Source organism: Spea bombifrons, chromosome 1 (genome assembly GCF_027358695.1).
Source record: "Spea bombifrons isolate aSpeBom1 chromosome 1, aSpeBom1.2.pri, whole genome shotgun sequence".
Classification (NCBI taxonomy): domain Eukaryota; kingdom Metazoa; phylum Chordata; class Amphibia; order Anura; family Pelobatidae; genus Spea; species Spea bombifrons.
The window spans coordinates 107,929,132-107,954,590 of record NC_071087.1 but is presented as its reverse complement, the minus strand read 5'-3'; the positions used below and the strand labels follow the sequence as shown (position 1 = coordinate 107,954,590).

At 40.8% G+C, this 25,459-nt stretch overlaps 1 protein-coding gene across 1 annotated transcript in view; it reads right to left on the bottom strand.

The window, feature by feature from the left end:
- The window catches only part of IPO4 (importin 4), a 37,219-nt gene extending 14,459 nt beyond the window's left edge, over positions 1 to 22,760 (bottom strand). Inside the window, exons 1-18 of the mRNA XM_053467923.1 lie at positions 22,622 to 22,760; positions 20,941 to 21,027; positions 19,807 to 19,886; positions 17,044 to 17,085; positions 16,731 to 16,860; positions 13,876 to 14,055; positions 13,709 to 13,774; positions 13,522 to 13,623; positions 11,490 to 11,573; positions 9,255 to 9,419; positions 9,124 to 9,177; positions 6,995 to 7,104; positions 4,382 to 4,490; positions 3,961 to 4,090; positions 2,991 to 3,104; positions 2,712 to 2,825; positions 2,240 to 2,363; positions 786 to 897 (exon numbers count right to left, since the gene is read on the bottom strand). Of these exons, the coding sequence (XP_053323898.1) occupies positions 786 to 897; positions 2,240 to 2,363; positions 2,712 to 2,825; positions 2,991 to 3,104; positions 3,961 to 4,090; positions 4,382 to 4,490; positions 6,995 to 7,104; positions 9,124 to 9,177; positions 9,255 to 9,419; positions 11,490 to 11,573; positions 13,522 to 13,623; positions 13,709 to 13,774; positions 13,876 to 14,055; positions 16,731 to 16,860; positions 17,044 to 17,085; positions 19,807 to 19,886; positions 20,941 to 21,027; positions 22,622 to 22,687 (1,869 nt within the window). The 5' untranslated portion in view covers positions 22,688 to 22,760. The remainder of the gene's footprint in view (positions 1 to 785; positions 898 to 2,239; positions 2,364 to 2,711; positions 2,826 to 2,990; positions 3,105 to 3,960; positions 4,091 to 4,381; positions 4,491 to 6,994; positions 7,105 to 9,123; positions 9,178 to 9,254; positions 9,420 to 11,489; positions 11,574 to 13,521; positions 13,624 to 13,708; positions 13,775 to 13,875; positions 14,056 to 16,730; positions 16,861 to 17,043; positions 17,086 to 19,806; positions 19,887 to 20,940; positions 21,028 to 22,621) is intronic.
- Between the last annotated feature and the right edge of the window lie 2,699 nt (positions 22,761 to 25,459).

Genomic DNA, 25,459 nt, shown 5'->3' with positions numbered 1-25,459 from the left:
GGATCCACAACTGCAGCAACCACGAGGACAGCCTAATCCAAGTTACTATTTGTAAGAATGGATTATGTTTTTATGTGATTAAAGTATATTTATTTTTACTTACCTTCTGTTTTTTCTCCTTTGGGATTTGAGCCATATCATGCGTTACCAACTGAGAGGGGGTTGCATTCGAAGAGGTCTTTGCTGACACAGAGGAATTTTTTCTACGCTCTTCTTTATGGGTATTTTAATGCCCTTTACACTGTAAGGAGCTCTCTTCATATTTTACTTCTACCAGCCTATTTCATTACATATTACACTATATTTATTTTTTGTTTTTTTCACCTGGACTGGTCTATTTATATATATATACTGGATTTCCCATTTAAGGTTATATTACCTTTTATTTTTTTTACTTATTATAAGGGTCGCAGGCCCTTTTTTGATGTATTTTTGGTTTTGTTATACACTTTATTGATTGTTTGATGCGGTTAATACAATAGCAGACTGCATTCTGCATAGGCAATAACAGATCACACAACTTGTTCCATGAACTTTACCCATAAAGAGCTGGCCAAACTAAACAATTTTAACTACCAGATATGCTCTTAGGGATATGCACCCTTTCACATTATCAATGCATGCAAAACTATGGCTGCATTATGTCATTGTTTTTTATGGAAATTCAATTTAGATATGATTAAAAGACACTGGTATGTCATCAATAAAAAGCACTCCCAGTTCTCCAGTTGCAGTACTACAAAATGGCCTTTATTCTTTTTTTTTTACACTAACATTATACTCACCACTATTCCCTCCCTTGACTTTAGAGACAGAAGCATCAAAGTGGTAATTTTCTCCAGATGCACAGAGATTGTATCTTCCATAACCCCAGAGAGAGCAGCAAACAGGCTGTACCTGTAACGGTGTTTGGAGTAATTTTTTTTATTTAAAATTCATAATTTTCATTTTCTACATAGATTTAAAAAATTCATATTCAAGGGAATATGTATAATGAACTATTCTGTTCCACCTTTCCAACAAAACCCCAGAATCACTTTATAATACATTATTTCTACTAAAGGATGGAAGTAGCGCAATGTATTTACCGTATTTGCTCGATTATAAGACAAGGTACCTCGTCTTATTTTCAAGGTCGCCTGACTACAAGACTAAGATCCAGATTCTCTGCAGCGCCGCAGGGGACCTGGATCCTCCTCTCTGGCAGCCGGCGGACGTCTGTACGATGTGCGCACATATAGCCCGCTACTGCCGGCACTTCGTCTGGGGCTTCTATGACAGAGCATTGGCATGACATGACTTTCCGGTGCTCAGTTATAGAAGCCCCGGCGGAAGTACCGACCAACAGCGGAGGTTGTCTGTGCACATCGCACAGAACTCCACTGGCTGCCCCTACTAGACACCAGAGAGTCTGAAGCATGGGGGACAAGTCTAGGGATGCACTGGTAAGTGGGGGCATGCGGGGGTGGGGTAAGTAAGAGTGGCATGGGGGGGTATAATAGTTTTCTGGCGGCAGAGTGGCATATAGGGAGTGTTTAAGGAATACCTGGGGCAGAGTGGGAAATAGGGGGTTAAAAGGCATGTCAGGGAGGCAGAGTGGCAAGTAGGGGTGTATAAGGCATATCTGTGGGGCAGAGTGGCAAATAGAGGGTTAAAAGGTATATCTGGGGGGAGAGTGACAAATAAAAACCAAAAAAATGTATCATTTTTCTCAATCATAGTTTTTATTAAATATGAAAAAATAGTTTACATGTGAATTAGCTTTTTCTTTTTTTCCTAAATTGATATTTAAATTGGGGGGGGGTCTTATAATTAGGGTCTTTTTATAATCGAGCAAATACAGTATTTATGCATATTAGTCTCTACCATAAGTCTCTGAATGACAGGAGGTTTATACTCTTTAATCCCTGTGTGTGTGGGAGAAAATAGGCTTTATTTCCATAAAACCTCCCCTCTGCAGCATCTGCTAAGGAATGATAGGGTATAGTGGAATGTTAAGAAACATGATCACTTACAAGATGCATTCTTTTAGGTTCTGATACACTATGCGATAAGATCACATTTGCACAACGCAAGGTAACAGAGAGAGTGGTATTCAGTATGATTCTTAACTTTTTTTTCGGTCAAATACACTTAACAGTAACAAAAGCCAAAAGTAAAAGACACTGTGGAACTTTCTACAACACTATCTGAAGACCTACACAAACTACAAACCCGTATTTAGACAAGATTAACTCACGCGCAGCGTCTCATGTCTGGATCATCAACTCTATCACAAAGCCCGAGTCCCAGAAGACAGCAGTCCTGTGCCAAGGAAAGGAAGGCATCTTTTCCTAGGGTGCGGGCCAAAACGCCAAGTGTTTCTAGAAAAACACGCAATGTGAGACCGAGGAAAGACTGAAGCACAAGTGTTAACAGCAGATCTGCCACCTCACAAATGAGTAAGTTAAGTAAAAATATAATTCCATCTAATCAAATGGCTATGAAATTAACCGACTAAATCATGTTCGTATCTGCAGTCTTTGGATCATGTTAGTGCAGTAAGCGCACTCACTATGCAGTCCTGCTCCTTCCAATTTCTTGCAACCTACTATTCTGTTGATAATGAACAGAGCACTGATCGTTTGAGAGTACCCGTGAGCACTGTAATCTTACAACCTTTAAATAGTAGCAGCTTAGATAATGATATGCCCAAGGAGTAATGGTCTCACCTAGACACTGTATTTGTATGGGTCTTCCCTCTTCTCTGGTCTGTGTCAGATGAACTTTCAACGATTCCATCACAGAAGAGAAGTATGGCATCAGCAGCATCTCAGCACCATTGGCTACAGAGAAAGCACAAATTCATCCATGGTCAGAGGAAGTTGATAAAAGCCAATTGAGTGGAATTATCATAAGAAAAAAGGGCAAGTTAGCGAGTTGGAAAGGATGGGGGTTGGTAGGATGAGAAACAAAAGATGTAAAAATAACAAAGCAGTTTGTTTTCTCACCAATGGCACCCATAGCACTCACGGACAGCTCTTTCACTCTGTTGTTATTGGAGTTGTTTAGAGACATCAGTATTTGCTCCATCAGGTTGGGAAGGTATGGTTCAATCTTACAGCCTGTGGAAGAACAGAGTTTCACTAAACGACCATCATGCCAAATAACATTAACTCTCACAAATACTGGTTGAGTTAAACCTAATCTACAATGAGCTACCTGAAACTATCAGAACATTTCCCAATCTTGACATTTCTGGCCCTTTACAAACATTCCCCACCTAGCAACTGATATTTGTAAGCTACATTTGATAATTAGAGTTGCCTTATTTAGCCTGCAAATACTTAAAACTGTATTTTAATATTTAGGATATAATGGTTTTTAACAAAGAACGTAAGGAATAGTTTTAATGTTTTCACCAAGATTCTTATAAATTGAAACTATCACTAAAATGTGTTTTATATTAGTACTCAACTACCCACTAATCCACTTCAACTTGTGAAGCTTGTCCATTCAACCTAGAAGCCTCCTGGAGATTGTAATACTGCCCCAATGCAATGTCATTACACAATATTGATGTAGTAAATGCCATCCAACGTTCTTGTCCTTTTGCAAGCCATAAATTGTCAAAAAATGCAGCTTTCATTTTCGACAATATGCCGGCTTGACGCATCAGCACAAGCCAAAACCGTCTGTTGAGGTCTGGGGTACTTTTTGAAAAGGCAACGCTAAACTGTAGTTAACACTGGATTTACAGCATGTTATTCACTTAGGAAAAGGCTGGAACTATTGACAATATAACTATGTCATAAAAAGAAATATGGTGGGAGGTGAGGGGTTCCTTTTAACTCAGACAATTATTAGAAATCGATTCTAAGTAAATTTTCCCGAAAAGATGGTTCCTAACTAATGACGAAAAAAATAATGCCACCCAGTATGCCTTATAGCTCCAAACCAGGTTGCAGGCTGAAACCTTACCAAGATTCTCCACAAAGTTTTCAAGGGCATAGTAGGCTTTAGTGAGGTGAGACGTGTTAGAAGGATCCACACGTGAGATATATTCCAGCAGAAGAGGGAGGACTGTATCTGAATATTCACTAATTTCCGGCTAAGAAAAATAGAAAAAAAACTATAAACAAAGGTTCAACTGACGGAAAGGAAAGAACAGGAAAACAGCAGGCATGGCAAAAAGGGAAAAGCACTCTAGCACGCAAGTATTGGAGAAATTAGCAAACAAAACAGTGGGGCGACACACAAGAAAGAATATGGGACACTGAACTTATATTTAACAAATAGAAGAAGAAAAAAAAAGATGGTGAGAAAGAGCCAAATATATAGTGAGCATGAGAAAAGATGAAAAAATGGAGTGGTAAGAATTAGAGATGCAGAACACACTTACCTGCAAATTTTCAGAAAACTGCCCCAAAGCAAAAAGAGCTGCATTACGAACAATCTGACTTTCATCTGAGAGAGCTTCACACACCACCTTCAGCATTGACTGCAGATGCCTAAGACAGACAGCAAATATCATGTGAAATGCTATGCGACCGTCAGTCTAGGACTGCGTATAAGCAAAAGAACACCTAATATAGCAGGCACTAACTAACTTTTTAATAGGACATAAAATACAAGTGGGAAAACTGACCAGCGGTGCAGCTGAAGCCCATCAAAACCAAGGCCCAACTCACCAAGCTAGGCATGACTAGGGCCGAATTAAGACATGGGCTGGCGGGACTGCAGCCCAGGGGCATCGACCAGCTGGGAGGCCTCCCACCCCGGACTAGCCCACCAGGAAACCGGGAAATTTCATGGTGGGCCAGCAGACCAACATTCAGAGTGGCCTTCATGTGGCCGCGAGGTTCAGAGCGGCCGCGACCACCTCCGCCAGCCACCTAATAGCATGGCTAACTGTGCCGCACAGTGGCAGTGCCGAAGTGAGGCTCCTCGCCCCGCCCCTTTGAAGACGTGATGCTCAAGGGGGCGGGCTCACAGAAGGGCTCAAGGGGGCAGGCTCTATTTCAATATGCAGATCTTATCACAAAAGTATAGTTGCAGAAACTTGGATGGTGGATTTTCAGACTCTGTGAAACCCAATTTAATTTTAAGGCCTGATTTCATTCTGCTCTACAGGGGACAATTCCCTGTCCTTCCCCCTTAAGGGAGAACATTTTACACACTCTGGCAGAACCGGAACTTTTTCATCTAAAAGTTTTTGCAGTAACAAATGTTTTGATTCCATTATGTCTAATCTCTGTAACTAATTTGGGCCTTTTAACATTTTTGGTTTCTGGGATTTTAATACAAATAATGTGATAAAAGTGAATGATTTATAGTGATGTGGATGGCAAATAGTGTGACTCAGATACGTATGAGGGCTGCGTGTGGGTACAAGGGCTCGACTATGAGATAAAATATATGGGGCTGGTGTCCAAATGTTCCCAGTGCTGCTTTTCATTCCCAGTCTGGCCCTGCAAATCAGCAATACCCAGTATGTTTTTTTTGCAGCAGGGTCTCTGGGAAGCAGCCAAATATACAAATATATTTCCGGATGCCCCGTGCATATACAAAATGAACATTTGTCAAGCGAATAATGCCCAATTCGATATTACTAGGGGCCTCACAGTACCTGTAGCTCAGGGGCCTACAATGTCTTAATCCGGCCGTGGGCATGAGCCATACTAGATATGCTTGTAGGGCTGCAGCTAACGAGTTAACGATTATTTTCATAATCCATTGGTAGGCCGATTTATTTTTTCGATTCATCGGATAAAATTTTTAATTTATTTAAAATAATTTAATAAACAAACAGGATGCTAAAAACAAACAGCAGAATAAAAAAAACTTTGATAAAAATACATTTCTTGTTTTTATTTCCCAACCTGCCCCTCCAGTTATGCACATTTGAGCCCAGGCTTCGCACACTGCCTCCCAGACATGCCACTCCGCCCTCCCCACATATGCCTTATATACCCTATATGCCTTTACCCACTGATATGCCTTATACCTCCAGATATGTCACTCCGTCCTCCCCAGATATGCCTTATACCCCCAGATATGTCATAGTGCCCTCATAGATTCACAGACCAATTCACAGCACACTGACACCATACTTTTATAAATAAGTACTGGGTTAATCTTCACTGTCTCCAGGATTTAGATTCCCCTTAGTCTGCCCCCTTTTACCTCTAACTCCTTAAATTAACCTTATTAAATTAATTAAATTAACCCTCAGTCCTCAGCATTAAATTAACCCTAAAGGCCCCATCAACCACAACTGCCCCTAAATTAACCCTAATGACTTTATTAACCATAACTGCCCTTAAATTAACCCTAACTACCCCATCAACCATAACTGCCCCTAAGTTAACCCTAATGACTCCATCAACCATAACTGCCCCTAAATTCACCCTAAACATCCCATTAACCATAACTGCCCCTAAATTAACCCTAAACACGCCATCAACCATAACTGTCCCTAAGTGAACCCTAATCGTCAAAGTGACTGCAGGGAGGGACTGGGAGGAAAGAAAGGGGCGGTGCCAATCGTCAGAGTGATTGCAGGGAGGGACTGTAAGTAGTAACTGCTGTGAGTCTCACTGAATGAAACAGATTCTAAAACGAGGGGCATTTTTCCAGAGCATTTACTCTAAAAAAAACCCCTCATTTTATAATCGATAAAAATCAATTCAACTAATCGATAATGAAATTCGTTGGCTACGATTTTCATTATCGATTATCAATGTTATCAATTAGCTGTGGCAGCATTACTTGCTTGTCACGTATGGAAAGTCCTCACAAGAGGGGGTCAAAAAAAAGTCAAGTGGTTGGGTTGAGAAACTTACATGTAGTCCCACACAGCAAGGAGCAGAAACAAAACAATTAAACTATTCAATCTTTATTGGCTGGACCTGGTAGTAAAATCAAAACAAACAATAAAAAAAACTCTCTGATAAAAGAAGAAAAACAAAATGCCTCGTACGCCTAGCCATGGCAGAAAATTTATAACACGTACTTGTTGCGAATGTTGTCAGCACAACCTTCACTGAGTACAGCTAGACACATAAGACCGGCCTTCCGTTGGTATGGATTCAAACTTAGAAGACAGGGTTCCATGAGGGGTGTCTAAAACAAGAGAAGAATTTGGGAACAATGTAAAAGCAACTGGTTAAAAAAAAAGGTAAGATATCCTGGTAACTGTATTGGAAGGTTAAAAGCCTGACAGAGTATAGAGAGGCAAATGAGAAAAAGGTCATAGAAAAAGGTTCCAGTTCCAGTTAGTGAGATAGCATGGCGCAATATTCATATTTTAACCCCTTCCGGACCGGGACGTACCTGGTACTTCCTGATCACATGTCACCATCAGACCGGGACGTACCAGGTACGTCATCTAAAAAAAATGCCCCCACGTTGCTGCTGCTGCTGTCTGCCCAGGTGTCTGAGCAGACAGCACAGCCACCCAGAGCCTGCCCTGAGCCTTAGATCACTCCCACGGAGTGATTTTGTCGGTTCAAAATCCGCTTTTCATAAAAATCGTGGCATTGAAGGAGGCAGATCAGCAACAGCAAAAACGAGCCCCCACAAGCCCTTTGATCAGTCCTGTAGTCATTGAAAGAGTTATAATAAAAAAAAAAAAAAAAAAAAAAAAAAATTTAAAAGTCCAGGGTGCTTCCAGGTCAAATGCTGGGCTAGGCTGATGATGATCAGATCACTCCTGGCCAATAGGAGTGATCTGATCATTATGGCAGCCCCTGGATGACCCTGCCCTACAAAGAGAGAGGGGTCATCTAGGGTAATTATGAAAAAACACAAATTATGTAAAAAAAAATACATAATTATTACCTGATCACTTGTCGGTGACATTTTAAGTCGCTGATTATTGATCGGTCTCCCTGATCAATGTCAGCGGCCTAAACTTGTCACTTACAAGTAATCTAATAAAAAAATATTTTAAAAAGTTTAAAAATTGAAATGCACATGTTCCAGTTTTGACTCGACAACGTCTGAGAAACATGACTTATCTATGCATGAGGTATCGCTGTACTCAGGGTGTATTACTGAACACAAATAAAGACCTATTTTGTTTTGTTTTTTAATCTACTCAGAAAAAAAATCATGGTGAAAGTGGATGTGAAAATGTTTTTCTTTTTTTGTTAGACTAAATTTGGAAGGTGCCGGTGTGAAATCAGCTGCATGGGACAGGCCAATACGCCCCTAACTAGATTCCCTGAGCTATCTAGTTTAAGGAAATATATAGTTTTAGGGGGTTAAAAAAATATCTACTGTGTTCCAGATGAGACCTAGCCACAACAAACTGATCTGTCAAAATTCCATGTTTGAAAACTGAAATGTGCATGTTCCAATTTTGAACCCGCAGCGCCAAAGAGACATGCCCTACCCATGTATATGGGGTAATCCTGTACTCGGGGGGTGTTTCTAAATACAAATCACAAGTTGTTTCAGTCATTTTATGTACCCAGGAAAAAAAATACTGTGGATTAAATGGGTTTGTTAAAAATGAAAAAACTGGCACTAAAATGGTTAAATAAAAAGTGTTAAAATGCCCCAAGTAAAATACTTTGGGATGTCATCTTTCAAAAAATATATACTTTTGTTGAGCAGTTTTTCTTTTTCTGGCCGCTATTGGGGCGCAGCTCCCAGGATAGCACATTTAAAAAAAATCTTGTTCAGAAACAGCAATGCGATATTTAACCCTGTAAGTGCCAAAATAAATGAAAATACCAGGCATATCAGGTGTTTCCAAAAACAGGACAAATACCCAGATACATTTTTGGAGTTTTTTCCCATTTGCACTGGTTATATTAAGTTTTTATAGGTGAAACTGTGAAAATATTTCCTTTTTTTCCTAATTTCCCCCACATTTTTAGATATTTTTCATACTTAATGATGGTTTGTATATATATAATTATTAAGAAGAGAGAATTTACAGTTGAAGAAAGACATAGCAAAAACACAAAAATGGCTCCGGTCTTTTAGCGCCACCTTAGTAACAAAAACCCGGTCCTGAAGGGGTTAATGAAGCGTCAGCCAGATAAACCTGGAATCATTTAAAATCATAGAGGACATATATTTGTGTATTTGGGTACACAGCCAAGAGATTGGTTTAGGAACTTATCGATGTACCAGTTGAGACAGGAGCTTCACAGGAGGTAGATGGAGAGCCAACATGTCAATCACCTGAAATACAAAAGATAACATTTGGAATTCTTATAAAAATACCTTTTTATCTCTCTCAAGTACAAGCAAACACCCACCTGCACTGCATAGTGTTTGGGAGTCTGCACTTCAGCCTCCTCCTCCAGCAACTCGTCATCGTCTTCCTGGTCTTCAGGATCCATCTGTCCAGAAGGTGGCTCCGCACACATGATTGGGAAAAGACCATTGAGAATTGGAGCCAGCAGCTTCTGCTTCAGAATGGACTAAAGAACAAAGTTGATACAATAATATATTAAAATATACTCGTTATATACTTTACAATGAGACCTGTCCATTCACATTACAGGTAATAATGCTTCTCCTAGGCAGCTTCATTCTAAGGCCACAATTTCTGTAGATGCAAGCAATGTAAAATAAAAAAAAGTGTCGTCTCCAGTCTGGGACAAGCCACATAAGGTTAGAGAAACACAAAAACTGGAAGGCGACCCATAATATGCATTGATCTCCAACCTTATACACTGCTCAAAATAATAAAGGAAACACTAAGATTACACATCCTAGATCTGAATGAATGACCTAATCGTATGACATACTTTAGTCTTTACATAGTTGAATGTGCTGACAACAAAATCACACAAAAATTCTCAATGGAAATCAAATTTATCAACCCATGGAGGTCTGGATATGGAGTCACACTCAAAATCAAAATGGAAAACCACACTACAGGCTGATCCAACTTTGATGTAATGTCCTTAAAACAAGTCACAACGAGGCTCAGTAGTGTGTGTGGCCTCCACGTGCCCGTATGACCTCCCTACAACGCCTGGGCATGCTCCTGATGAGGTTGCGGATGGTCTCCTGAGGGATGTCCTCCCAGACCTGGACTAAAGCATCCGCCAACTCCTGGACAGTCTGTGGTGCAACGTGGTGTTGGTGGATGGAGCGAAACATGATGTCCCAGATGTGCTCAATCAGATTCAGGTCTGGGGAACGGGTGGGCCGGTCCATAGCATCAATGCCTTCCTCTTGCAGGAACTGCTGACACACCCCAGCCACATGAGGTCTAGCATTGTCTTGTATTAGGAGGAACCCAGGGCCAACAGCACCAGCATATGGTCTCACAAGGGGTCTGAGGATCTCATCTCGGTACCGAATGGCAGCCAGGCTACCTCTGGCAAGCACATGGAGGGCTGTGAGGCCTCCCAAAGAAATGCCACCCTACACCATTACTGACCCACCGCCAAACCGGTCATGCTGGAGGATGTTGCAGGCAGCAGAACGTTCTCCACGGCGTCTCCAGACTCTAACCTCTGTCACATGTGCTCAGTGTGAACCTGCTTTCATCTGTGAAGAGCACAGAACGCCAGTGGCAAATATGCCAATCCTGGTGTTCTCTGGCAAATGCCAAACGTCCTGCACGGTGTTGGGCTGTAAGCACAACTCCCACCTGTGGATGTCGGGCCTTCATACCACCCTCATGGAGTCTGTTTCTGACCGTTTGAGTGGACACATGCACATTTGTGGCCTGCTGGAGGTCATTTTGCAGGGCTCTGGCAGTGCTCCTCCTTACACAAAGGCGGAGGTAGCGGTCCTGCTGCTGGGTTGTTGCCCTCCTACGGCCTCCTCCACGTCTCCTGGTGTACTGGCCTGTCTCCTGGTAGCGCCTCCATGCTCTGGACACTACGCTGACAGACACAGCAAACTTTCATGCCACAGCTCGCATTGATGTGCCATCCTGGATGAGCTGCACTACCTGAGCCACTTGTGTGGGTTGTAGACTCCGTCTCATGCTACCATTAGAGTGAAAGCACCGCCAGCATTCAAAAGAGACCAAAACATCAGACAGGAAGCATAGCAACTGAGAAGTGGTCTGTGGTCACCACCTGCAGAACCACTCCTTTATTGGGGATGTCTTGCTAATTGCCTATAATTTCCACCTGTTGTCTGTTCCATTTGCACAACAGCATGTGAAATCGATTGTCCATCAGTGTTGCTTCCTGAGTGGACAGTGTGATTTCACAGAAGTGTGATTGACTTTGAGTTACATTGTGTTGTTTAAGTGTTCCCTTTTTTATTTTGAGCAGTGTATTTGGAGGTGCTTAGAGACATGCTAAGTTAATTACTATACAAGCACTAATGGTTTACGCATCTCAGGCACACATGGGGAAAGGTATCTCCCCAATCACAGCAGTTACAATTGATGACACTTTGAGAGGCATCCACAATTAATACTAAATTTTGTTATGTTTCAGGAACAACTGCTTCCTGTCTGCATGAATAAGTTTACTTTTTCTTCATTTTAAAATCATGTTAGTTCTCTTATTCTTACATACCTTGCTTTTGAGTTTGATGAGGAAGCTGATACATGAAAGTGACTTGACGCGAAGATTATCAGACAGAGATGTGTTAACTGCCACCTGGACGAGAGGGGCAGAGAGTGCATCATCAACTTTCCCCCATAGATAGATTATATATGATACATAAATACATACACAGACTATTATTTGGCAGTATAATTGCAAATATATAGTAAGTGATCAGATTAACCTGCAAAGATTTTTTTCTTTAGAAAATCAACCCCATATATTTAGAGATCACATTTGATTGTGTTATTTCTCCTAACTATGAAGGAAGTTGTGACTTATAAATTACCTTATTATCTCCACGTTATGAGATACTGACTGCATGGAGATAAGGACTATGTCATGAACACACACCTCTGCTTTGTGTCACAGAATGCTGTCCACATAATGCATTCTGAGATAGAAAAGAATGGATCAGGGAACTAGAAATTTTATATACACGCACTATACGATGAACCCACGACATGGTGATGCGTGGCCAAGGCTCCTTGAAGCACGTGGGGAGCAAAGGCTGGCCCATGAGGTCAAATAGAACAGGTGAGCTGCTGTAGCTCAAATTGCTGAAAAACAGTCTCTGATAATTAGGGAAACATGGCACTCTGTACCATGGGGAAAAAGCAGTCCAAACGGACCCCCTGTACTCACCCTTACCAAAAACAGAACGCCTTCCAAGGCCAGGGCGCATAGTCTGCCCGGCCTCAGGACCTCAGGACAGAGGCTTCTGTGACAGAGGTCATAATGTTATTGCTGATCTGTATATCTTATATAGTGTCATACTTACTTGAGATTTTAATGGAGCTATCCATAATGAAAGACAGACCAGACCTACCATATTTGCTCGATTATAAGACGACCCTGATTATAAGACGACCCCCCAAATCTTAATATTAATTTAGGAAAAAAAGAAAAAGCCTGAATATATGACGACCTTATAGGAAAAAAGTTTTACCAGTAAATGTTAATTCATTTAAACTATTTTTTTTAATAAAAGCTATGATTGAGAAAAATATTTTGGTTTTATTTCCTTCTATTTTCCAACCTGCCCCCCAGTTATGCACATCTGCCCCAGAAATGCCTTATACCCCCTATATGCCACTGTGCCCCATGATATGCCTTTTAACCCTCTAAATACCACTGTGCCCCATGATATGCCTTTTAACCCTATATGCCACTCTGGCACTTAGAGGGTTAAAAGGCATATTATGGGGAAGAGTGGCATATAGGGAGGTTTAAGGCATTTCAGGAGGCAGAGTGGCATAAAGAGGGTTAAAAAGGCATTTCTGGAGGCAGAGTGGCATTAAGGGGGTTAAAAGGCATTTCACAGAGCACTCTGCCTCCAGAAACGCCTTATGCCCCCCATTTAACACTCCCCCCCTCTGTCCCACTTACCGGTACTTCTGAGTCTCCTCTCATGTAGCTGGGGCAGCGTGTAGACTTATGCTGCAGCCGGAAGGAGGCGTGGCTAGCAGCGGGGGTTGTCCGCGTGCATCGCGCAGACCTTCCCCGGCTGTCAGAGATCAGCGTTCCCCGCGCCGATGTGGGGAACTCTGATCTTTGACAGCCGGGGAAGGTCTGCGTGATGCACGCAGACAACCCCCGCTGCTAGCCACACCTCCTTCCGGCTGCAGCGGAAGTTGTCTACGCGAATCGCGTAGACATCTACACGCTGCCCCAGCTGCACACCGGGGACTCTGAAGTACCAGTAAGTGGGGCGGGGGAGTTGAGACTTAGGCGTCTCATAGTCAGACTTTGAGGTCTGATTATAAGACGACCCCGATTATAAGATGAGGGGTATTTTTCAGAGCGTTTGCTCTGAAAAAAAACTCGTCTTATAATCGAGCAAATACGCTATTTACAACGCACTGCAAAGCAAATAAACCCAGATTTCTAGTCTAAGCAGCAATTTTGTAAATCGCTGCTGACTCTCCTGGTATAAAATCAGTTCATAGTATTTTGTTTTCACATTCCAGAGAGAACAGCTGGTGGCTACACAAAACCATACCTCCAAACAGAAGGGAATGACCTCAGCTAGGTAATGTACTATAACAGAAACTTCTCCTTCCATCATCTCATCAAAAACTTCCATTGCCTCACATGCTTGAACCTGAAAGATAAAAAATAATAAAGATATAACACAAAGGGTTGTGGGACCAGAGAAGCAAAAAAAAAAAAAAAATACAAAAAAATACCTCATTGCTCTGGATAAGATGTCTGATGGCTGTTAGCAATTTGGGAATAAAAGACTTTAACAGATTCTGTAAAAAAAATTTAGATTAAAAAAAGTCAGCATGTGTTCAGATAGAAACAAGACAGGAAAAAGATAAATGCAAACAGGAATCCAGAAGAAGACACTCACAATTTCGTGACCAGCCATTTCTGGTATAATACTGGTGAGAGACTGTATGGTATAGAAGAGCAGAGGAGCATTCTGAAGATCATTCAATGTATGGTGAAACAGCTTAATGAGGTCAGAGAAATGGCTTCGGAACAAGTCAGCACTTAAGTCCAGAGCACACCTGAGGACCAGGAGACCAATCTGCCGGACGGGGAAGATTTGTAAAATAACAAATAGTTACATGTGACATACAGGGACTGTATGAGAAGTAAGAACCACAACAGTGAATGAAATAAGAGAAGGTACGGATAAAAAAAAAAAAGAAGGAAATTTTAAGATGATTTTAAATTACAAAACAGTCAACAAATATGACAACTAAGATTTACAAAGGATCACACACAAACTGGAAAGGAAACAGAATGTAACTGAATATAAATATTAGTTAGTACCCCATTTTATTAGTGTTTATTTAACCTATTAATGAACATGTAGATTTGTGCGACTATCTCCTTTCTTCTGTCTTCTTCCGCTGCTACAAAAAGTCTTTGTTCTTCACCTGTTTCTCCGCGGACAATAGTACAGACACACGATTTCTAATTCACTCGACTGAGACAGAAGATCCTTCCACATTCGGATATAAGTATATGTATCTATTTTTTATATTATTTTTTATATCACAGGGTGTGAACAACATGTTTTACATATTGATTTAGTGATTTATTATCCACAGCTCACCTACTCTAAGTTTTTTTCACTCGACTGAGACAAACCACTGCCGGCCACAGAATTAACCGGACACAAGTTTCGCCATTACATATGATGTCATCTGGGGACGCCAGTCTGGCGCTTTTTTCAAAAGATTCAGCCAGTTAAATGTGCCTCCAGAATCGTCATATGTAATTCTAGAGTGTTTCAGTTGGTTTTATAAAACTTGTAAGAAAATTATATATATATATATATATATATATATATATATATATATATACACACACACATTTAATTATTTTCTTACAAGTTTTCTAAAACTCACTTACATAAGACCTCCACAAAAAAAACACCCAGGTTACCAAAAAAGCAGAGAAAAGAAAAATGTCAGTGCGCTATTTAGGTGCTTCCACATTTGTCTGGTTGCAGCTTGCTGTCCAAGGGTTAATTGGGAGGAGGTTTATTTGCACTTCCCCAACACATTTATATGGTTTTGGTAGCAGTATAAACTGCTTTGTGTGCCTACTATGTAGGAGGTGAGAGTAGGTTCTCACCCTATTGAGAGTGTGCCTTGACATGGTGGGTGAGCTTAATTATACTTTGGCCAATTCATATAACCAAAACCTCTCATTTATATTATGTTTATATATTTGTTGCCAACTTTATTAGGATGAAAAGCGCAGACAGTTTGTGTTTTTTGTATACCAAAAAAAACAACAGGAGCAAGTGAGTATGGAGGTGAGTTATGTCTGATGACTTTGCATTGGTACTTAAGGGCCGCTGTTTACATGATGAAAACTTTAAATGTCAAAGTAGTTGACAGTACATTATCGGGTCCTTCTAGATTGTACAGCTTTGCACCCTCTCTCTGTAAAGCGAAATACCCTTTTCATTGAAAAAAGCACATTTTAGTGGTGTACAGTGTATATATAAAAAATTGGGGATTTCTTTCAATACCCATTTATTCACAGGATTACAAGTATTTAAATTTTACATAGCTAGTATAAAAATGGGGAATGAATAACAAAACCATCTGGTTTCAAAACCATCCTATACCCCTATATGAGTTTATTTAGTTTTTTAGATTTTATGGATGACTACCTAATCCCTACTAACAATGCAAACCACCACAATACAAACTAACAATTAAATATATATATTTAAAAAAAAAAAACCCTTAAAACCAATGTATTTAAAAACTCCAAAATCCTGGATCTAGAGACTCGGGGAAGCACTGTTTCTTGCTTTTCTCTGTCTCTCTCTCCAGCTCATGATCACAGTGAGAGCAAGAGAGACAATGAACAGAGACAAAGACAGTGCTTACAAGCATTATCTCTGTTATCTGATGGTATCCATGCATATGATATAGAATATTCTATAATATAGAAGCGATCACATGCATGAAACTGCAGGGATCTGCTATAGACTGACCACTCAGGTCATGGAGCAGTCAAGACACCAATGTCTCTGCAATTTTAACCTTTCCTGTACTAGGTATTTTATGGATTCTGTAGAGCCATCATTTCATGACATACCTGGCACATCATCTTTAGCTAAGGGGTTTAACAAAAGATGTTGAGTGTATATTATTATTATTACATAAAGCTATTCTTAAAAAATTACATGCAGAGAAATATTAAACATTGTCACGGAAACTTCTGTGCCCTGGACTCCTGGAAGAGCCCCCTGCTCGGACTAGGCTTGCCGGATCCACTATTTCCTACAAAAGACTATTATCATTGTGTGGATTGCCAACATCATTTCCCCTTTGGTGGATTTATGTTTGAGTCACCTTGTACCCCTGGCAACAGGGTGACCAAACCAGAACCCAGGTTAAGCTTCCCAGACAAACTTCCAGAAGCTGATCGGTTATTAGAGCTCAGGGAAGCCGAAAATGCTCAGTGCGTCTGAGCCATCTAACCCTGGTTGAGTGAGCACTCAACAGGGAACTCCACCTTTTCACAACTATGGGAAAACATCCAAGAGCCCTGAAACGCTTCATCGGGTCGGAAGTCAGCCATGAAACAGACTATCTCCGGGCCCCACGACCAATCAAGGCGCTATTTGAACCAGGTACTGAAGGCCCCCTATAAATCTCATGAAAACCAATAAACTCAAATTGCAGGGAAAACAAAGAATGTTTGTTGAATGAACCTGGTACAGCCACACACCTGTCGCTGCTCAGGGACGTCACTATGGGACATCTGCAGTACAAACTGGATGAACTGCGGCCAGCCTTCCAGCTTCACATTCCTCAGGATCACTGCAGATAGCTGGGCAAGAGCGTAACGGACCTTGTGCCTAAGTCAAATACAGATGTACAAAATCTGAGATAAGGGAAGGGCCAATATTAACAGAGAAAAAAATTACAGCTAAAAGAGATATTAAGGTTCATGCCATTAGACATGGTACAACCACAGAGAATCAAATAACATTCAGAAGTGAACACAAACGGAGAGAAGAACAAATGCAGGGTTTACTTACTCTGGTTCCCTTTGTATAGCTTCTAACAGAAGACTCTTTAGGCTGTAGTGAATGAAAAAAAGGGATTTAATAAATAAGGAGGCCAGTGTTGGAGGTTTAGTCGTACCAAAAGACCTGAAATATCTACAACTGTAAACGCAGTAGATATTCATCTACCGATATCGCCAGGCTCTTACATGACCTTGAACACTTACAACAAAGAACAACAGATGAACAAAACAGTCATATCAATGGCTAAAAAATATATTAAATATAAACCCCTTCAGTCCCCTATAGATATACCTGTACATCCTGAAAAGGCATCTAGTAAAGCCCTTTAGGACGTACCGGTACAGCCTGACTTTCTTGCAGCGGCAGGGACATTTGACAGCCTGGACTCCCCCCTGTCAGCAGAAGACAGCATCACTGGCTTTCTGCTGCCCGATCGCTTGTAACGACTGCCCGCGCGAGTGCTGGAAAGCCGTTACATTTAAAATGCCTGATGGGATATCCGATTGCCCCGATGACGCACCGATTACAGACACTGTGATCCCCAATGCACGTCTGAGGAGACTTGCATGGAGATGACAGTGTGAACGATGCAGGGGGATCGCAGGGGGATCACAGGGAGGGAGGGAGGGAGAAACCATGTTTCTCACTCTTCTCACAAGCTGAAAAAGTAAACAAAACCAAAAAAAAGGTTAGATAAAATACAAAAAAAATTAACAATAAAGAGAGCTAAGTGATGTCATTGTGACATCACTGGCATTAATAACATGTTCAAATGGTCCCTTAGAGGACCTCTAACCATACTACACTGATAACAGTGCAAAAACTATTTACACAAAATAAATAAAAAAATATAAAAAAAAATAAAAACCCTTTACATACCATACACCTAAAAGGTACAACCCTCCTGCCCCGTTCACAACCACCGAAGCCATAAGTCTAAAAAATACTACCCTATAGCGTACTATATGTAAGGGATGATTATGGCCCTTTAGAGAGAGAGAGAGAAAACTAAGGATGTTGGGTATTTCTGTAATCAGGGGATGCAGCTAAACAATTTTGACCGGGTTTCTCTGCTGTAACACATACCTTGTACAGAAGTGTTGGTGAAAAAAAGCGCAGGAAATAATTTCTGCGGCCACCTTTGACAGTGATTGGTAACCAAATAGCTGCATGACCTCATCGGATAGTCTGGGTTGTCTGCTTTACAGAAATATATACTTTTGTGGGTATTTTTGGTTTATTTGTTTTAAATTAGAGTTGTAATCCCATCATACCTAATGCAAAAATTCTACGGCTTTGTAAAAAATAATGTACACCTTATAAGTGCTGGGAAAGTATGGAAATTCTATAAAAATTAGCAACTTCTGAAATCAGGACACCTGAATTGATTTTTTGTCACTTTACCTACTTTTGTGAGGATTCAAAGGCGAAACTATATAAAAAAAAAAAAAAAATTTTGTTTTTACTAAATTTCTCATCCTAAATTTTCAGCTAATTATCTACGGTATCAAAAGAAAACTTGAAAAAACAATATATATTGATATACCGTATTGGCCGCACCCTAAAAGTTAGGGGCTTTTTTTTAAAGAAAAATTTAGATTTTTAGAAAAAATACACATTATTGGAATAGTAAAACAGTATTCTTACTAACACACTGTATTTTAAAATTTTTGGTATCTATTATGCAGTTAGTCAACATATGTTACATACAAACAGAAAACCAATAGCCATTTTAATGCACCTTACTTATAGATTACCTTGCCTCCAGCAGATATGCTGCCACTCTGCCTCCAGCAGATATGCTGCCACTCTGCCTCCAGCAGATATGCTGCCACTCTGCCTCCAGCAGATATGCTGCCACTCTGCCCCCCTCGAGATATGCTGCCACTCTGCCCCCCTCGAGATATGCTGCCACTCTGCCCCCCTCGAGATATGCTGCCACTCTGCCCCCCGAGATATGCTGCCACTCTGCCCCCCCCGAGATATGCTGCCACTCTGCCCCCCCGAGATATGCTGCCACTCTGCCCCCCCCGAGATTTGCTGCCACTCTGCCCTTCCCGAGATATGCTGCCACTCTGCCCTTCCCGAGATATGCTGCCACTCTGCCCCCCCGAGATATGCTGCCACTCTGCCCTCCCGAGATATGTTGTCACTCTGCCCCCCCCCGAAATATGCTGCCACTCTGCACCCTAGACATGCCCCCCACCCAGACTTACCAATGCAGTCTCCCTGGTGGGGGGAAAAAGTGCAGCCTATATTCGGGCAAACACGGTATACACATATCTATACATACATACATATATATATATATATATAGTTTACATAGATACACTATTCGCAGGAAAGGGGAATAATAGCTGAACTGACATACCGCACCGTTCTGCTGTTTTTTGGAGACAAAAGAACAAAAAGATGCAAGAGAAGAAGCAGTGCTGTGCAGCAAGGAGACAGGGACACAGAAGGAGATAGGGAGACATTTTGAGAGAACGTGAGCGAGAGTGAAAGCGTAACAGTGTGAAACAGCATGAGAGTGTGAATGAAGGTGAGTGAGAAACCAACCAAATTCAAACAAAAATTCTGAGCTTTTTGCTTTGTTTCGTTGAGGATGCTTCCTCGTTTTCACTGACTTGTACCAATTGACGAAATTGGCAAATGTCATTAAAATTTTTATTTGTATGATTCTGAATGCACAAGTCTGATAAATAGTCGAAGTCAAAGGGCTTCATATAAAGAACAACATGTGACACAAAAGGCAGCAGCTCTTATACTCACTTCTCCTGCTGCTCTTTAGGAATTGATTTCCAGTGTTTGGCGAGACGCCTGCGTAACAGAACTGCAGCAAACTGTCGGATCTGAAAAAGATATACAAAAAGGTAGAGTTCATTTATCTGAAAGGATCCACAAAGACTAGCATAAATAAATATGGTTGGTTCTGTATTGTAAGATGTACACCAAAAACCAATGTACAGAAAGAACAGTAAGCTTGTTTGAGCTGGGCACACCTTAATTTTTACACAAATCAAAAAGATAAGCGCCACTTCACTCCACAAATAGTCAGGCCAATTGACACCAGAACAGGCACTAAAAATCGTCTTTATTCACTTCTAAACAGACAAAATAGTCATGCCACTGTACAAACCGCTGAACCACCCTTACTCACAGAGTATATTGATTTGAGCTATGACCCATCAAAAAACACAACATAGTAAAGGGGTAAATTTTAGCTAACGACCATGTGCACGTATAAAAAAAAAAGCATTATTAAGATACTTATCACTTGCAATGTAGTGATTAACACAAATGAGTATGTATGTGACAGAAAAAAGTAACGAATGGTGATGCGCCTGTGCACATATATAGGTATGCCACAATGCTAGCTCCATAAAAAGATATCGTGATAATCAATATGATTAGCCACAATAATAAAATCACATTAATGGCACGCTGACTGCACAAGTTGATGCAAATGAAATATATGCATAAATGACGGAAAGAAAATCAACCGTGCCCCAAAATAGATTTCCATCTATACATGTTATTATGTTTAACGCCATACCACAAGGAAGAAAAACAATAAATGTCCTACAAATTAAGAGCCCACTGAACCACTTAAGTTGTTCTTGCTCTACATTATTGTAGGTAAACGGTTCCTGATAGCAACCTCTTTCTCCCTTAACCTCTTACCTAATAGATTCCAAGTGGCCCCAAAAGAGAACCAGTTAAACACAGGTTTTCCAGTTACGGGTGAACTTAATATAATTAAGGTGTATTACTCTTTAGGCGATAGATATGCAAATTTCAATTTCTTCTTCTTCACATTACAAATAATTATCATATAGAAATGTGCTACAGTAATAGCTCCCCCTGCCGTGCCAGCAGTAACTTCACACGGTGTGCTGTCAATACCTGTAAATCTTGTGCTCCTCTCAGCACATCACACAATGCTGGAATAATCCGTGGATCCTTAACTGCTTCTTTCAGCTGCGCTGTGGCCTGGTAGATAAAAAGAAACTAAATTAACAAAACATAACAAACTGAAATGAGAAAATGAAGTGGAGAAACCGACTGTCACCCAGGGCAGCGATTTTAGATAGTAAGCTCAGAGGCCTACAATTCTTGTACGTATGAAAGTGCCTTAAAGCTAAGTGAAAAGCTGGCGGACAGGGTCTTCAACTATATGCACTCTTTGTTATGTATTTGTTGTTATTCTCATATTACAATGCTGTGGAATATTTACCACTTAGTAATTAATAATAATGCCCTTACCCATTTTGAAGGGAAGAAAGACCCAATGTGATTTAGTTTCAATAAAAATGGAAAAAAAGCCTTTATACACATTAGCTGTGGATGTAACTAATTGTGTTACTTGGGATGTGTCGACAAACAGCATGACTTTGTATGGCTTGTGTGCCTCTTCGTTTACATATTTAGGCATCAATACAACTTGAAGACGTGTGTCACAACACTATTTATACTCTCACAATAGTGTGGAAAGTGTACACACTTTAAAATCACTCAATCCGTGCGCGTGACTTTCATCCCTCAACTACTTTAAACCACTGGAGGAGATGCAAGTCTGCCACAACATGTATTGAAATGTATTTTTTAATTGAGGTCTTTAGCCCATGACTGTATGCAGTGAGTATTCAGAGTGAAGCTGGTTCAAGTTTCATGACTTGCATTGTGCATTTTAAACCATAAGTCGACTATTTCATAAAGCACACAAGCTGCTGTGCAAATTCTGTATATGTATATATATACACATACATATATATATATACATATATATATATATACACCCGCATATAATGTGCACTCTGTGTTTGTATATATATATATATATATATATATATATATATATATATATATATATATATATATACATATATACACACACACCAGCTCGACTTATGGCTTAAAACGCACGACACAAGTCATGAACTTGAACAATCAGAAATACCAGTAATATATATATTTTTTGAATATGAGGAACTGATGTTAATCCCCGCTGTACATATATGTTACTGATTACTACGGTAAATGGAAGCGAGAGCTGGGACAATCACTGCCACAAGTAATGACATCCGAACAACTATCCCTAACCTGGCAGCACTTTGAGGAATGGGAGATACATGACGGGATAGGAATGTGGAGAGTGAAAGGAAACGTACATTTCATGTGGGGCCTACATTCTGCATCCCTTTAACCCTTTAGTAAACACAGTAAGCTAGCGAGCGTTCCCGTCATCAGCTTGATGGCTGTCGGGATAAAGGTGACGTGCGCCGTAAAATAAGCCTAATTATGGCTAAAAAAAAAAAGCTTTTTAAAAAAAGGCAACTAAAACTAATAACAGGCTGCATGGCGCCATTGATGGCATACCCCGCCAGCTCTCTTGTAAATAACACCTTGTAAAGCTCTGGCTAACTGTTACAGCGTCTCCTGAGCTGACAGTTAACTCCCTCCTGCCTGAGGTAACTAAGTACTACTTTCCAGAAATCCTAACGCCTCACTATCTATATGAGGAATGCGGATGGGTGTACAGCACACGAAGAGGATAATAGTCTTTCCGAGAGCCCACGGCATGTACCTGCTGTATAACAGCATTGTCCGGCTGTAGCAGACTGGTTAGAATGGTTTCCAAAATTTCAGCCATTAGAGCCAGGTGGGAGCAGATACAGGCAGCCTAAGACACAGCAACCGGCATCCGCCACTCACTGCCTCCTCCACGTGGGTTGTCTGATAGGCAGGCAGACCGAAAAGGTCCTAAACTAAGCGCCACCTGCTGGCCGGGAGTACTCAAGACGACAACCCTTTTCCCCATCTTTCCCTTTTCTGTATATCTCCCTTCTTCTTTCTCCCTTTGCTCCCTTCCTCTCCCTTTTCTTTTATCTCTCCCTCTTTCATTTGACCCCCTTTTCACTTTATCTCTCCCCTTTCTCCCTATCTTCCCTACTTCTCATTATCTCTTCCCTTTCTCCCCACCCTTCCCCTTTCTCCTCATCATTATCTCTCCTCTTCTTTAACGCTTAGCATTAGTCTGGGTCCGGTTAGAGGAAGATGTATGATCTCCCCAGATGGCCTATAGCCCCTAACAAGGACTCTTGTGCTAAAGTATGCTTTAGCCCCAGAGTCTCTATTTGGGGCTATGAAGTGGAGACTTAAGCCCCAGTAGCCTCCAACTAGCGAACCTCCTTGACATGCCTATTCATTTTTTTTTCCAAACTTCAAATATTCAAATGTTATTTTCTGTTGGCACACTTTAGCAGCCTACATCTTAAAATACCCCCACAAAAGTACATCTTTTTGGAGAAGACAACCCAGAATATTTCACAAAGGCCATTGGACACTTATCATGCAACTATTTGGTCACCAATGTCAGGCAAAAGGAGCCTTAGGAACATTAATTTTTGTAGCTGAGATAGATTAGGGAATGTTAAAACAAAAAACTATTGATTTCACAATTGTGTGGGATTACGTTTTTATAGAATAGGATATAATCTCTGCTACAACAACCCACAGTGCTCTGAAAAACAGGATTCTGTGTGTATTTCTACTAACTATGTTGCTGCATTTCCCGCGGCACCAGGGAAGAGTTTAATTTCTGTCTTTCTCAGGTTGAAATTCTGAAGAATTTGGAGAACATTATCTTTATTTCACAATCTTCTGTGGGGAAAAAGTCTTACAAAAAATATGACATTGGTGCTTTTGTTCCTGCAAGAGGTCTAGCATCAGGGGAGTGCTGGGACCTCCAGGTCAGATGTAAAGCAAAGTGGCCCAACTAGCACCTTGCCCCCCTCCGTCACTCACATATGTACTGGCACACAAATGCACACACACTAACACACACCTATAGATACTCACTCATGCTAAAACATCCCCTTTTACATACACATTTATGCTCATACGTACTTACACATACACATTTATGTAAAGGTATAATGAATCATGAACAATGTTACAGGAATAGTTGAATTAAAGCACAACATGCACAGTGGCTCCATGACCTATATTTTTTTAAAAAATCCAGATAAGATTGTGACAGAATGAGCTGTCATACAAGGCCCCAAGATAATCAGAGATGGCTCCAGCCTGGCTGCCAAGCAGGCAGGAACTCCATTGTGTAAACTAATCCCATTAACAGGATGGCTGCCAGAGGGATATTCAGTAGCTAAAGGGGATTAAAGGTTGGGTTGTCTACATGTGCCTGTTTATCAATGTTGATTTATGTTAATGAAGTTCTGTGGCTATATGAGTCTATGTTTTACAACAATAAACTGTTCATTCCTGCTGTACTCAATTCAAGGTAGTTGTGTCTACTTATTGGGTACACATAGCAGGGTTCCAAGGTGTGCATGCTGGCTGGTCCTGGAAGTGATTCCGGAGACAACAAGAGGATACATGTGGGTGATCTCTGGGAGTTACTGCATCTCTCTTGGTGAACCTGTTACAAAGATGTTAATCAAAAACTGTCTGGATGAATTGGTATGTACTAGGGCTCGATGCAGAACTAGTGATGGGAAGTTCGGATCATTAAAGTGAATCGGATCATTTCGATTCGTTCACTGAAATGATCCGATTCATGATCCCAATCTTCGGATCACTCAGTGTGACTCACAGGAGTTACTGTTTTCCAGTAACTCCGTGCAGGCACACTAACGATTGGCCCCGCCCCTTTCATTATGAATCCTCCCCCCTGCCTCCAGTGATGTCAATGAAGGCAGAGAGTCGTTTAAAGATTCGGATCTTACAGGGATCCGAATCTTACAGTGATCCGGATCACTGTAAGATCCGGATCATTGTAAGATCCGAATCATTGTAAGATCCGGATCTTTGAACGACTCTCTGCCTTCATTGGGATTCTAATCATTCAGAGAATATCACCATACTGTTATAAATAATACTTTAATAATCACTGCCCCCAGGATTTACATTCCCCTTTACCTGCAACTGCACCTTAAGCTAACTTTATTAAATTAATTAAATTAACCCTCACCATTAAATTAACCCTAAACACCCCATCAACCATGTCTGCCCCTAAAATTAACCCTTAACACCCCATCAACCATGACTGCTCCTAAAATTAACCCTTAACACCCCATTAAGCATAACTGCCCCCAAATTAACCCTAAACACCCCATTAAGCATAACTGCCCCCAAATTAACCCTAAACACCCCATTAAGCATAACTGCCACCAAATTAACACTAAAGACCCCATTAAGCATAACTGCCCCCAAATTAACCCTAAACACCCCATTAAGCATAACTGCCCCCAAATTAACCCTTAACACCTCATTAAGCATAACTGCCCCTAAATTAACACTAAAGACCCCATTAAGCATAACTGCCCCTAAATTAACCCTAAACACCTCATTAAGCATAACTGCCCCTAAATTAACACTAAAGACCCCATTAAGCATAACTGCC